The sequence below is a fragment of the Plectropomus leopardus genome, chromosome 7, assembly GCF_026936395.1.
Source record: "Plectropomus leopardus strain MGB_pleo_1.0 chromosome 7, ASM2693639v1, whole genome shotgun sequence".
Classification (NCBI taxonomy): Eukaryota; Metazoa; Chordata; class Actinopteri; order Perciformes; family Serranidae; genus Plectropomus; species Plectropomus leopardus.
This window is the reverse complement of record NC_142182.1, coordinates 36,962,210-36,975,049: the sequence shown is the minus strand read 5'-3', so window position 1 is coordinate 36,975,049 and position 12,840 is coordinate 36,962,210. Positions and strand designations below refer to the sequence as shown.

The 12,840-nt window shown below is 43.5% G+C and overlaps 1 protein-coding gene across 1 annotated transcript; it reads right to left on the bottom strand.

The window, feature by feature from the left end:
- Positions 1-5,376: 5,376 nt before the first annotated feature.
- On the bottom strand, positions 5,377-6,567 carry LOC121950070 (4-galactosyl-N-acetylglucosaminide 3-alpha-L-fucosyltransferase 9-like). The gene has a single exon (XM_088079444.1). It carries the CDS (start codon positions 6,565-6,567, stop codon positions 5,452-5,454), a length of 1,116 nt encoding a protein of 371 aa, XP_087935570.1. The 3' UTR covers positions 5,377-5,451.
- Between the last annotated feature and the right edge of the window lie 6,273 nt (positions 6,568-12,840).

Sequence of the window (12,840 nt, the reverse complement as noted above, 5' to 3'; positions counted from 1 at the left end):
TCGATTCAATTTCGATTCGATATTGATCCAGCTGCTTCAATATCGATTCAGTTATGTGTGTTGATGTCAGAAATACCCAGATAATTCATTAGAATACCTTCTGATATGCTCAATAAAGTGTGCATTATCTGTATTGATTCAGAAAAACCTGACACCAAAACTTATTTTACCATTACATCATTCCTTATCAAATAAAAATGAAAACTAAAATAAATTTAAAGTACAGAAAAGTGCACATTTTTGCTTGAGCCGAACTTAACAAAAGTAATAAACATTTATGCAGGATTTGTCAACGTGCATTTGTGTGTGATCCACAGCTTTAGCGTTAGCAACAGGTTGCAAAACATGTGCGTGTTGTTTTTTCAAATGGTTACGTAGGTTCATCGTATTGTTGCAGTGTTTTAACACTGACTTGCAGTGCTCACACTACGACATAACTACTATCAACTTTGTGTATCCAAACGTCGGCTTTTAATGTTGTCGGCGCTGATGATTTTACCACACTGCTCCCCGTGCCACTGTCGCCATTTTAATGAATAAACAACAGACGTTGTTTGGGGGTCAAGAGGGGCCTCTAAACGACATCAATTACACTCTGGTGCCCCCACGGTAGCAGGCGTCATTACAACGGAAATAATCGATTTCAGGATTTTATGAATTGATATTGAATTGGCAAAAAACATATTGCAATGCACTGATGAATCCCAGCCCTACTTTGAGTGCAGCACTTCCAGGAAAAGTACATTTGAATATACAAGGAATGTGACTTGGTGTTTTGGTGCAAAACAATTAACATAAAGGAAGAATAAAATAGTGAATTTAAATAAAATAGAACATAAGATAAAAAATATATAGAAGCAATTTAAATATATAAAATGACAATACAGAATATAAAATACACAAAGAGGTATGTATAAAAGGTGCCATAGAGGGATTGTACAATTTTTCTGAAGTATAGTTGCAAATACCTTAAGTTTAAATAATTAAGTTGACCTACAGTGTGCATGTAAAGAAATCCAGTCTAGTTTGCGTTTATGTAAGGCATAAAAACTGATTTAGCATAACATTAATGTCATGTTTTCAGACTCTGGGGCTGTATTAGAGCCGGTGTCATGTGGGCGGTTGGGGAGAGGGAGTGCCACAGTATTGTTCATGATGGTGACAGCAGAGGGGAAGAAACTGTTCTTGAGTCTTGAGGTTTTGGTCCTGAAGGACCACAGCCTCTTGCCAGAGGGGAGGGACTCAAAAAGTCCGTGTCCGGGGTGAGAGGGGTCAGTCACAATTTTACCTGTACGCCTCAGGGCCCTGGAGGTGTGCAGGTCATGGAGAGATGGCAGGTGACAGCCAATCACCCTCTCTGCAGCGTGGATGACACACTGCAGCCTGTTCTTGTCCCTCGCCACGGCTGCAGCGTACCACACTGTGATGGAGGAGGTGAGGATGGACTCAGTGATGGCAGTGTAGAAGTGCACCATCATTGTCTTTGGCAGGTTGAATTTCTTCAGCTGTCGCAGGAAGTACATCCTCTGCTAGGATTTCTTGATGAGGGAGCTGATGTTCAGCTCCCACTTAAGGTCCTGGGCAATGATGGTCCCCAGGAGGTGGAAAGACTCCACAGTGGAAACTGGGGAGTCACAGAGGGTGATGGGGGCCGAGGCGGGGGCGGCAGCAATCCTTCTGAAATCCACTACCATCTCCACTGTCTTCATAGCATTGAGCTCTAAGTTGTTCTCGCTGCAGCAGGTCACCAGATGGTTAACCTCCCATCTGTAGGCGGACTCATTACCACCAGAGATGAGTCCAATGAGGGTGGTGTCATCCGCAAACTTGAGGAGCTGGGGTGAATGGTTGTGCTGAGTCCTGGGTCCCAACTGTGATTGGGGTGGCGGTGTTGGTGAATTGTGGAGTGGAGTGATCATGGGGTTTCATTGTCTTTCAAAGCAACAGTAAAACTCATTCAGGTCGTTGGCGAGGCGTTAATCATTATAGCTGGTGGTAGCTGGCTTATAGTTAGTGAGCTGTCTGCGGCCCCTTCCAGACTGAGCTAGCGTCTCTATCTGAGAACTGTTTTTGCAGTTTGTCAGAGTAGAGATGCTTGGCTTCACTCACTGCCCTGCTGAAGGTGTATTTAGCTTTTTTGTAGCCCTCCTTATCCCACTCTTGAATGCCTCCTACTTTGTCTGCCTTAACCGTCTGAGTTCGGCTGTGAACCAGGGCTTGTTGTTGTTGTAACTCACCCTTGTGTGTGATATTACACACAAGTCCTGGTACAGGCTGATGTATGACATCACTGCCTCTGTACACTCATCCAGACTGTTTGTGGTGGTCCTGAAAGTATCCCAGTCAGTACAGTCCAAGCATGCCTGTAAATCCTCCACAGCTGCATTGGTCCACTGTTTTGATGTCCTCACAATAGGTTTGCAGAGCTTCAGTTTTTCCCTGTATGCAGCAATCAAATGAACGATAACGTGGTCGGAGTGGCCCAGTGCAGCGCGGGGGACGTCGTGATACGCCTTGCTGATGGTGGTGTAGCAGTGATCCAAAACATTCCCCTCTGTGGTCGGATATTTAATAAACTGTCTATATTTTGGAAGTTCGTGATGTAGATTCGCTTTGTTAAAATCTCCAAGGACACGGAGTCCGGGTATGTCCGCTCCACACTCTGTATCTGATCAGCGAGCACGCGCTGTGCCTCGTGCATGTTAGGCTGCGGTGGAATGTAAACACCGACCAGAATGAATGAAGCGAACTCATGGGGAGAATAAAATGGTTTGCAGTGAATGAAAAAAGTTTCCAAACCAGAAGGACAATCCCTTTGCGTCACCGTCACATCGGTACACCAGCTACTGTTGACATAGAAACAGATTCCTCCATCCTTTGTCTTGCCGGAAGGTTGTGCGTCTCGATCCGCTCTAAAGAGTTGGAATCCTTCCAGCTGCAGCGCAAAGTCCGGCATCAGGTCACAAGCCAGATTTCCGTGGAGCAGAAAACACAGGATGCAGACAGGTCTCTGTTTCTTCTCATAAGCAGCTGAGTTTCATCAAATTTGTTGCACAGTTTAGCGCACGTTGGAGAGAAATATGCCCGGGAGTGCTGTGCGAAGTCCGCGCTGACAGAGACGCACGAGCACGCCGGCCCTTTTCCCTCTCCACCGGCTTCGACGCGTCTCACAGTGCTGTTAAAGTTGAGCGCACCTTTGACCATAATGTCCAATATTTCTACGGATTCTGTAAGAAACGTGTGAAACAAATCCGGTGGTGTTGAAACCCTTATGTTCACGAGCTCCTCTCTGGTGAAAAAGCCCTGTGTTTGTTGGCAGAAACGAATGTTAACACACAAAAAGGCAAAACAATGTGCAACACACCGAGGCAGCCATCCGCGGCGCCATCTTGAAACTGACCAAACATAAACACAAAATGGTAAAAAAAAAATAGGGCTGTGAAACATTTTTGATTAATTACAGAATTTTAATAGTTAATTGTGACTAATCACACATTTTAATCACATATACCAACCACAATACCATTATTTTGCATTTCAAACTAGTTTTGAACTAGGCTGGATATGTTTCTGATATCCAGCACAGACAGCTACAGGATGAATGAATGCAATATAGAACCAATTACAATATCAGACCCCTGTGATTTTAAAGATAAAGATAGGACCAAATAAACAGTTCAAATATTGATGACTTAATGTCTCATTGTTAAATGATGAAACATTTGAGCAAGAAATGCGTAAAAATTTAACGGATTATCTTAGCTTTATTGACAATGACACTGTTTCCCCCTCTACTCTCTGGGAGGGGGGCAAAGTAGTTATGAGGGTCAATATTTTTGCTATTTCTTCAAGAGTTAAAAAGCAAAGGCTAGCTCAACAGGTTGAATTAGAGGAGGAGAGTACAACAGCTCAAAAATCAGAAAACATTTGACTTACTCAAACCAAATAGATAAAAACTGGATGATCTGTTAACTTGCAAAGCAGAAGGGGCATTACAGTTCATAAAGAGGAAATACTATGAAATGGGTAATAGACTGAGCCGCTTGCTTGCTTTTCAACTACATAAAGCGCAATCCAAGAGAGTAGTAGCTAACTTGTTAAGCCATAAGATAAATTCCCCAATTAATGATCAGATGTTAAACCAACCAAAAGATATTGCAGAGGCATTTGCTGCATATTATAGGAAGTTGTATACAGAGGAAGATGAGCTTCATAAAGATGAAAAGATTTAATCATTTTTTAAATCAGTTAATATGACTAAATTAACAACAGATGAGGCAGATTCAATGATGGCCCCAATTAAAGAAGAGGAAATCAAAGAAAATATTCTTAAACTCAAAAATAATAAATCTCCAGGTGTATATGGTCTCCCTGGAGAGTATTACAAAACATTTGTTAATGAACTAACCCCACTTTTGTGGAGAGTCTATAACTATGACTTATCAGAGGGAAGCCCACCTGGATCATGGTCAGAGGCAATAATAAGTGTCATTCATAAAGAAAACAAAGACCCAACTCAGTGCATGTCATACCAACCAATCAGCCTTCTATGTGTAGATCTTAAAATCTTGACATCCATTGTAGCTAACAGAATACAGAAACATATAAACAAACTTGTTAAGCCAGACCAGACAGGGTTTATTAAAAAACGCCAGGGGAATTACAATGTTAGAAGAGCCTTGAACCTGCTCAATTGCTGTCAAGAGAGACCCCGTCAATGCTTCTTGGCTTAGATGTCAATTTGGGCCTTTTGCTTGTTCTCCCCATGTTTTGAAAAGAAATCACAGCAATTTCGTCAGGTTGTAAAGGGTTTTTTTTAAATAGTGCCTGTAGCTACTGTCAATGGGGAAAATCTCCCTGGCGAAACATGCCCCCAGACCTTCCAGGATTTCATCTGAGTTTTGAAATTTTATAAAGTCTGGCTCCACTCCATTCAACAGCTTTGCTGTCACCAAGTGACCAGTCTTTGACCAGTGTGTTGGTGTGCAATCATTCGCATTATCATTAAAGAAATGATGCAAAGAAAGCAATGACTTGCTAAAACATAACTGGTATTGTTTGTTGGTCTTAAACAGTGACCTGAAGTGATTTGAAGCTTGGCAGGTCTTTTGCCTAGTTGACACACCATGCACCACCACCAATACTACGTGACTTAAGAAACATTGATATGATATGTCTGAAAGGCGCGAATGTAGCTCATTTGTGGCTTGCAGAATCATACAATGCTAACATCTTGTTCTGGTGACTGAACTGGCAAATAAGTAAATGATTGACAAAATATGTAGAATTTCGATGCAAGCACATCTCTCAGATTATTCTGATATCACACAATTTTGTTTGCAGGAAACTGAGACAGTTCAGGTGACGTTTCTGCAGTGTCTCTCGTCTGTTATTGCCGGTGTCCCAGACTGAATTGTAATATGGTCAAACATCCTTTCTCTTAGAGTGCTGTTAGCCCCAGTACCATTTGTTGAGGTCATGAAAAGCTTGGTACCCTCTGTGGTTTTGTAAATATCTACAAGTTCTGCAAGCATGTTCTATACCAAACCTGGAAATTTCAACTTTAAACCTACTTGTCCAATCAAAGTATCTCATGTACTCAGAATGATTTTTGTCAAGGTAAAGAAGCCTCTCTGCCAACTCCTTTGGACAGAAGTCACTGACATGAATAAAAGAACCAGCTGGGACATGGTCCTCATAATTTTGTCTTGCAGGGCCCAGAACTATTGGTACACTTCCCTTCATCATGGGTTTATATAATTTTTCCGTGATGTAATCTATGTAGACAGAGTTTTCAAATGAGAGGTAGAATTTACAACTAGAGAGTATCTTCCAATACTTTTGTTTACTTATATGTTGGCCAAAGCCCTCTCCGTGACCATGAATCTTGATGTGTTTCTTCAGTTCATTGTAGAACTGAACCCTTTCATGCTGCTTACTCCAGTTGCTCACAATCCAACACACCAATTTATCCTTTGCTGGAAGTTTGAAGCTCTGATCATCAGATGTCACTGGCACCAGATGTCCATAAGGCACTGGAATATTTGAATCAAGACGATAATTGCATGTCAAGTTAAATAAATGATTAATCTTGGGGATTTTCCTTGAGTTTGCAGGCGACTCCATATTGAACCACACCCATTTCTGGAAAGGGGGACGTGGCTCTTTTGGCAAGTTTATCAAATTTCTATCTATTTCCCTGTGGTGGAAGAGAACCCCATGCGCTTTATGGTAAAGAGTCTTGTCATCAGTCAGGTGGCATTTTGTGATTTTAAAAACACTGCAGCTGAGATTAAACTTGATGCCAAATGGCCACATCCAGATCAGTACAATAGTGTCAGGCTCTGGGTCCACTGCTGCTCCATGGATCTTCCCACTGTCATTGATATGCAACTCTGAGGAACATTTTGGGTTTGAGTCCTGATGGCCTTTCTCTATTATGCCAAAATTGGAGAACTTGAAGTCAGGCTGGTAGTACGTGAAGAAAAGGCTGAGAAAACACAGCAGCATGAGGCTGCTGAGGACGAAGTGGCAAAGAGAAGTCCTCTGGAAGACCGAGGAGGACATGGCTCTTCCTTAAAGAGAAAATGATTGTAGACAGAACATGATTGAACAGTGTATTGAGTTGTCTGATTGTAAGCAAGAGATAACAATAATTTATGAGAGCACAGGTTGTTCCTACGGATAGATTTTCCAAAAACACAAAAAGTAATTTTCTAAATGTTTCTGTTATTCTCTTTCCTTTTCTGCTTGAAAGATGTTAAATTGCCAATACATTTATGGGGTGAAGTAGGATACATGTCTGAAAGGGGTTTATGATGTGATGAAGTGACTTCAAACGGGGGACAACTGACCGGACGAGAGTTAGCCCAACATAGGCAGTGAGTTAGCAGCTTGCTAGCACACATTATAGATTACTATGGCGGGACGAGAGTAAAGGAGGAGGAGAGGGGAGACGAGGTGGAAGGAGCATGTGGATGGTCAGAGGACATGATCAGTGAGTTCACCAGAGCCTCATGTGAGACAAAAGAGCATCTGAGATAGGCTGCCGTGAAGATGGCCAAGATGACACGGGAATGACTAACGCCAAATTTGAACTTTTGGCCCATGCAGAGGGATGGTCCATAGAGAGTAAAGCACTCCAACTAGCTCTGTCCCTCACAGGTGAAGCTCTGTCCTGCCTTCTGCTGCTCCATGAAGAGGGCAGGCGCAATTATTGGGCTTTGATGGGAGCGCTTTGGAGGTGGTTTGGACAGTATTTGGACAGTATTTGCAGCTTTAGCTTCTAGGGTAGGGTAAGGGTAACCATTATATCTTTTCAGCCATGGACTATTTTGCCAAATGGTCAGAGGCATATGCCCTCCTCGACCCAGAGGCTGAGACATCATGGACGCTGTGGTGGAGGGCATATTGAGCCGTTTTGGGGTGCCAGAGACCATTCACAGTGACCAAGGAAGAGATTTTGAGTCCTGGGCGTTTGCCTCCATGTGTGAGCCACTGGGCATGCACAAAACCCGCACTGCCCCCTTGCGACCTTAGAGTGATGGTCTGGTTTCATTGCACCTTGGGACAGAAGCTGGCCATCCTGACCAACCAGATTCCCCAGACACCCCTCCTGGCCCCAAATATGCCAGGACGCATCAGGACTGACTTGAATCAGCCCATATGTTCCCCTGGGAGCAGCAGCAGAGTGCTGGCAGGAGGCAAAAATGGAACTACAATGTAAGGACACAAGGGAGACACTTTTTGGTTGGAGAGATGGTCTGGATCTACAACCCTCAGGTGAAAAAGGGCTGTCCTAAGTTGGACAGCCAGTGGGCAGGATCGGGTTCAAGTACTCGAGCAGTTGGGGGATGTGGTCTACAGGGTGCGGCTGCCAGTCAAGCGGAGGAGGTGGCCCTCCCTTACAGAGGGGCCTTGTTATTGCAGGTTCCAGGGATGCCGGTATCCCCCTCCCAGTCTTCCCTCGCACCTCCCATGCACTCTGCTGTTTCCTCTCCTTCAGGGGCACGGGGAGCCCCCGTGGCCAGGTCCTCAGCATGCCCAGCCTTGCCGCCGGTAAACCCACCCTGTCTTTCAGACTCTACGAGCAGCAGCCAACCGGAAGAGACTGAGTTACCCAACCCCCCTTTACCCACTCCCCGCCTCCCACAGATGGCACAGCCACAACGGCAGAGGAGGCTTCCAGGTCACTTCAGAGACTTTGTGGGTCCCTCTCTCAGGGGATTAGTTAGCGGTGGGATCTTGAGAGGGCAAGAATGCACCTGTCCCACTGGAAGTGACGGCAGTCTGCCCAGATCTTCTGAGCTTTAGAGAAATGTTGAAAATAAAAAAAAATTGTAAAAGTGTGTTTGGTTTTACGCATTTTTCTGCCTGCATTGTTACTGGTTTGTAGTCTTACAAACCAGTCCAACCGTCTGGTTTGTAAGATGCCAAGTTTGTTCCATGAACTTTGTTATTTAAAGCAAATTATTTTGTTTATCTGCTGTCACTCGTTAGCGAGAGCGGGGGAGGCAGTGTAGCGACCCTGTGGTGTGGCCAGCCATCATCTCCTAGCTCTCTGCCAACGTCGCCAACATTTATGATGTGTCAGGGTACGTGGTAGGAAAACAGGTTACCAAATGAAGTCATTCATCAGTATCACTTTAAGGGTACTGCTACTAGGACTGGTATTGTACCTTTACCCAGGCAGCTACTGTTACTGTTTAAACTGTTAAACTGTCTCTATGTGTCTAGGGCAGATCTAATACAGTGGAAAAACACAACAGTGCATTTTAAGATAAAAACATGAAATTCTCTAACATTATTGGTGCATACCATACTGTTTTTTTCACATGTGAAGGGAAATCAGATCTTACCTCTGAAGACTAGAGCTAGCAATGTTGCTTACATCTGTGGTAAAAATGTACACCCATTTCATGTTTTCTTGTGTGTTGTGTTTCTTGTGTTGCATTTCTTGTTGATTTCTGCGCTGGTAATGGATTGTCCATTGGTGTGCAATTTGTCATTATACTTTATGTATTGTACAAGCCCAAGTCAGTGTAAAGGTAAATTATTGACGCAGTCCTCCTTCACTATTGACCCTGTTCTTTTTTTTTGAAAAGTAGGTGTAGGGTCACTGCATGGCTTGAGTCATATGCTCCTCACGATCATATGTTTCCTCCTCTGTGCGCCAACTTGATTATCATCAAATCGAACATACATTGTTTAAGTAAAACTAAATGTGTCACTGCGTCACATTCACATTTTAGTAAACATTGCACATGCATTTCTTCCCCCAGAACCAGCTTTTCAGCTAAACATGCATCATACGGTTTTCAACCATACGGTTTTGCTCCAGATTATGACCTCTAACCTGAGAATTTGTTGGGAAAATGTTCAAAAAGTTGATGTGTCTTCACCAGTTTCACACCTCTTCATCAAATCTACATCACTTGCTTGCCATGGCATTTCTTTGAAATGTTTTCTCAATCTATTTAATAACTCTGCAAACACAGCATCTTTCTGTCTAACAATAGTCTTTAACTCAACAACTTTAATACGTTACACCATAGGTTTACACCTACATTGTCAACATGTTATGGCTTCCTTTTTATTGGAAGCAACTGAGAAAAATCTCCGACAGCAACTGATTGAGAAAAAATCCACCACTTTGTTTGATTTGCCGCAATCTGTAATGACTGTATGCCATCAGTTTAAGATCAACCGTGGATATTTAACCAACTATTAAAATTTACAAATTACTGTATCTGGCACACAAACTACTGACCTTTACCCCACCCAAAGGTAACACCAGTAGGCCAAAATGACAGTCAGTTGTGATGATAAGACACTGTATCCCAACTAGGGATCGACCAATAATCGGCTTGGCCGATAATATCGTCCGATATTCGGCATTTTTGCGATCATCGGCATCGGCCGTTTTTTTCACTGATAACCGATAAAATTAATTAATGTATTTTAAAATGCGCTCCTTTGGCTCTGATGCAGCCGTCTCTGCCTGAAGTCACCACTCTCTTGGTTGTGTAACAATGTCCCGCCCACATCCCTCACTGATTGGCTACTTGGCACAAGTGAGCCAGTGACAGCCAATCAATCAACACTGAAGCCTCTACATGCAGTGCCACAGACACAGAGGAGAAACAGAGGACTGCTTTGGCGGCTGATCCAGCAGAAAAGGTAAGGCAGTGTCAGTCGAAGTTTCAAAGCCCTTTAGGATGAAAAATACCACAACCTTGATCAATATTAGTGATAACATGCAGGCCCAGAGTCGACATTTCACCAACCTACTTGTCTAGTCACATCAAGCATACGACTTTGCAAGATAGGACTAGCATCACTCACGACAAAAAAAAAAAAAAAAGTTGTGAGTGAAGATGACCTGAAGTCCCTTGCTTAATTAAATAAAAATATGACATAGGTAGGCTGTAGCAAGTATAAGGGAGGAAAACCTGCAGTTTGGCTGTTGAGATTAAACTTTTCACAACTTCAACATGGGGTAGGCTATTTAATGATGGCTCACCGCTACTTTATAATTGACACGACCAGCCGCTTTAGAGCTGGGGCCAGACGCACAATAATAGTAGGAGACACTTACGGTTATCATTACTTTGTGGGAATAATTAATCTCCTAACGTGTCTCAGCCCGTGAGGCGGCTCCTGGTTTGTCAATAAACAACACCCGAGGCGATTATAGCCTATAAATTTAACACCACACGCTAACGTGTCCTTGTTTGTTTATAGTCGCCTCTCCGTCAGCGCTCATGCTGTCACTACACAATGATCACAAAGAATAGATGTTAAATATTCGTCTTCTTGCCGGTCACTCGTAAAGTCCAGGGAAATGATGGGCCATTTCAATGAGTCAAGCAGAGAGCACACGTCGAGTTTTTTCAATCAATAAATTTACCGTCGCGTCTAGAACCCACGTGTGTAAAGTAGCCTTTATTGTTTGCATGTACAATTGCCAAGTGCCTTATTCTTATGTAATATGACATACACTTCTAAGCACAATAGTGTACATTTAATGTTCTGAGATTCTGAATATGAATTCATTTCTCTAAATAAATAGATATAATAATAAATAAGGAACTATAAGTGAAAAACTCTGGTGAGCACTGAAAGTTGTGTCTTTATTTACTCATGCTGTTTTATGTAAAATTTTAATCTGAAAAGTAACTATTATATCTATAAAATGAATGTAGTGATCCAATGTAGTGAATGTTTGGTCTTAATCAGGCTGGATCAGATGTATCCTACCTGAGAGGGAGAGCACTTAAGACATCATTAATTAAATGTTATTAATGTAGGCTATCATTAAGAATATTATGTAGTGTAGTGGAAGTTTAACAGACAGTTTTGCTCTAATAAATTAATATATATTTTCTCTTTTTTAATTCTCACTCTTTTTTGTCTCTCTTTCTCTAAATCCTCATTACAGATAGATGGATAAAAGAAGCGGGTGAAAAGTACAGTATGGCAGTATTTCACACAGCCAACCCCAGCTACTAGAAGGCCCCTGCACTTTTTGTTTTAATAGGCATTTTAATTAAGATTATGTGTTCATGTTATTATGTTAATTATGTGTTCATGTTATTTTACAAAAAGTTAAGGCCATTTTTTTCAGTGTAAACAAACAGTATACTGTATTCATTCTAATCCCAGGTGTGTTTCTGTAAATTCTGACACCAAAATTTTCATTTTTACTGCAAATAAATATCGGTTATACATATCGGTGTCATGGACCTGCTGTCTGTTTCCTCCTACCTGCTGCCAGTACTTTTCCACACACACTCACACCCTCCCTCTGCTCCACTCTACCTGCTGACCACGCCCACTGCTGCAGCCTGCTCTCCCCTCAGCTGCAGCTCATCACCAATCAATGCAGTATTTAAGACACTCCAGGACACACACACATTGCCAGATTGTTCCTCTGCGTAATGCATGTCTTTCCAGCGTTTCTCCGTCAGATCACCCGTTGCCGACTCTGCCTGTTCCTGACCTGCCCTCCTCGCCTGACTCCCCCCGGACCTATCTGCTCTTTGTTCTCGACCACGTTTCCAGTTTCGGTGTTCCGGAAAACTGACGGCTCTCCTGGTAAAGACTCCTTCGCTCAGCTAAGACGATCCTCCTGCCTGATCCCTGTCGGTACTGTTGCTCCTGGTGTGGACTTCCAGTTATCGAACCCCTGCTTGTTCCAGACCATCCTCAGCTCGATCCCAGTCGGCGCCCAGCACGCGGAGACGGCTCGTGGAGCTACGGGGTTTCCTCCCGCCAGCCACTGAGGTACAAGCCGCTTCTTCATTCAGTGACGATCCCAGAGACACTGTTAGTGCTTCCGGCACGAAGAACGAACTCTTTGTCTGTAAGCTGAGCTATTTCTGTGTTGGTGACAATAAAAGTTATTACCAACTGCAAGAGGCTATTGTTGTACTGCATCTGGGTCCTACCACCACCCGTTTCAGTACAATCTGGCCAGACATGGACCCAGCAGACTCCAATGCTCTGCAATCCCGCCTAACCCGCGTGGAGGGAATGCTCCAGCAACACGAGGCTAAGCTAACCTCCAACGCGGCAGAGGCGCGTCAGTCCGCATCAGCCCTGGAGCGAGCGCTAACTCTACTAGCCAACCAGGTTCAACAGATGGCTACGTCACTGACCCAGCACGCCGCTCCTGTTCCTCCTCCGACTCCACCACCACCCAGCATGGCATCAGAACGCGTGTGGAGCGCCAGAACGCTATGTCAGATCCCGGAGGGTGCAATCCATTTCTCACAAACTGCTCGATCCTGTTTGCCCTGCAGCCTCGCATCGCCACGGAGGGGGCTCCGGGTTGCCTTC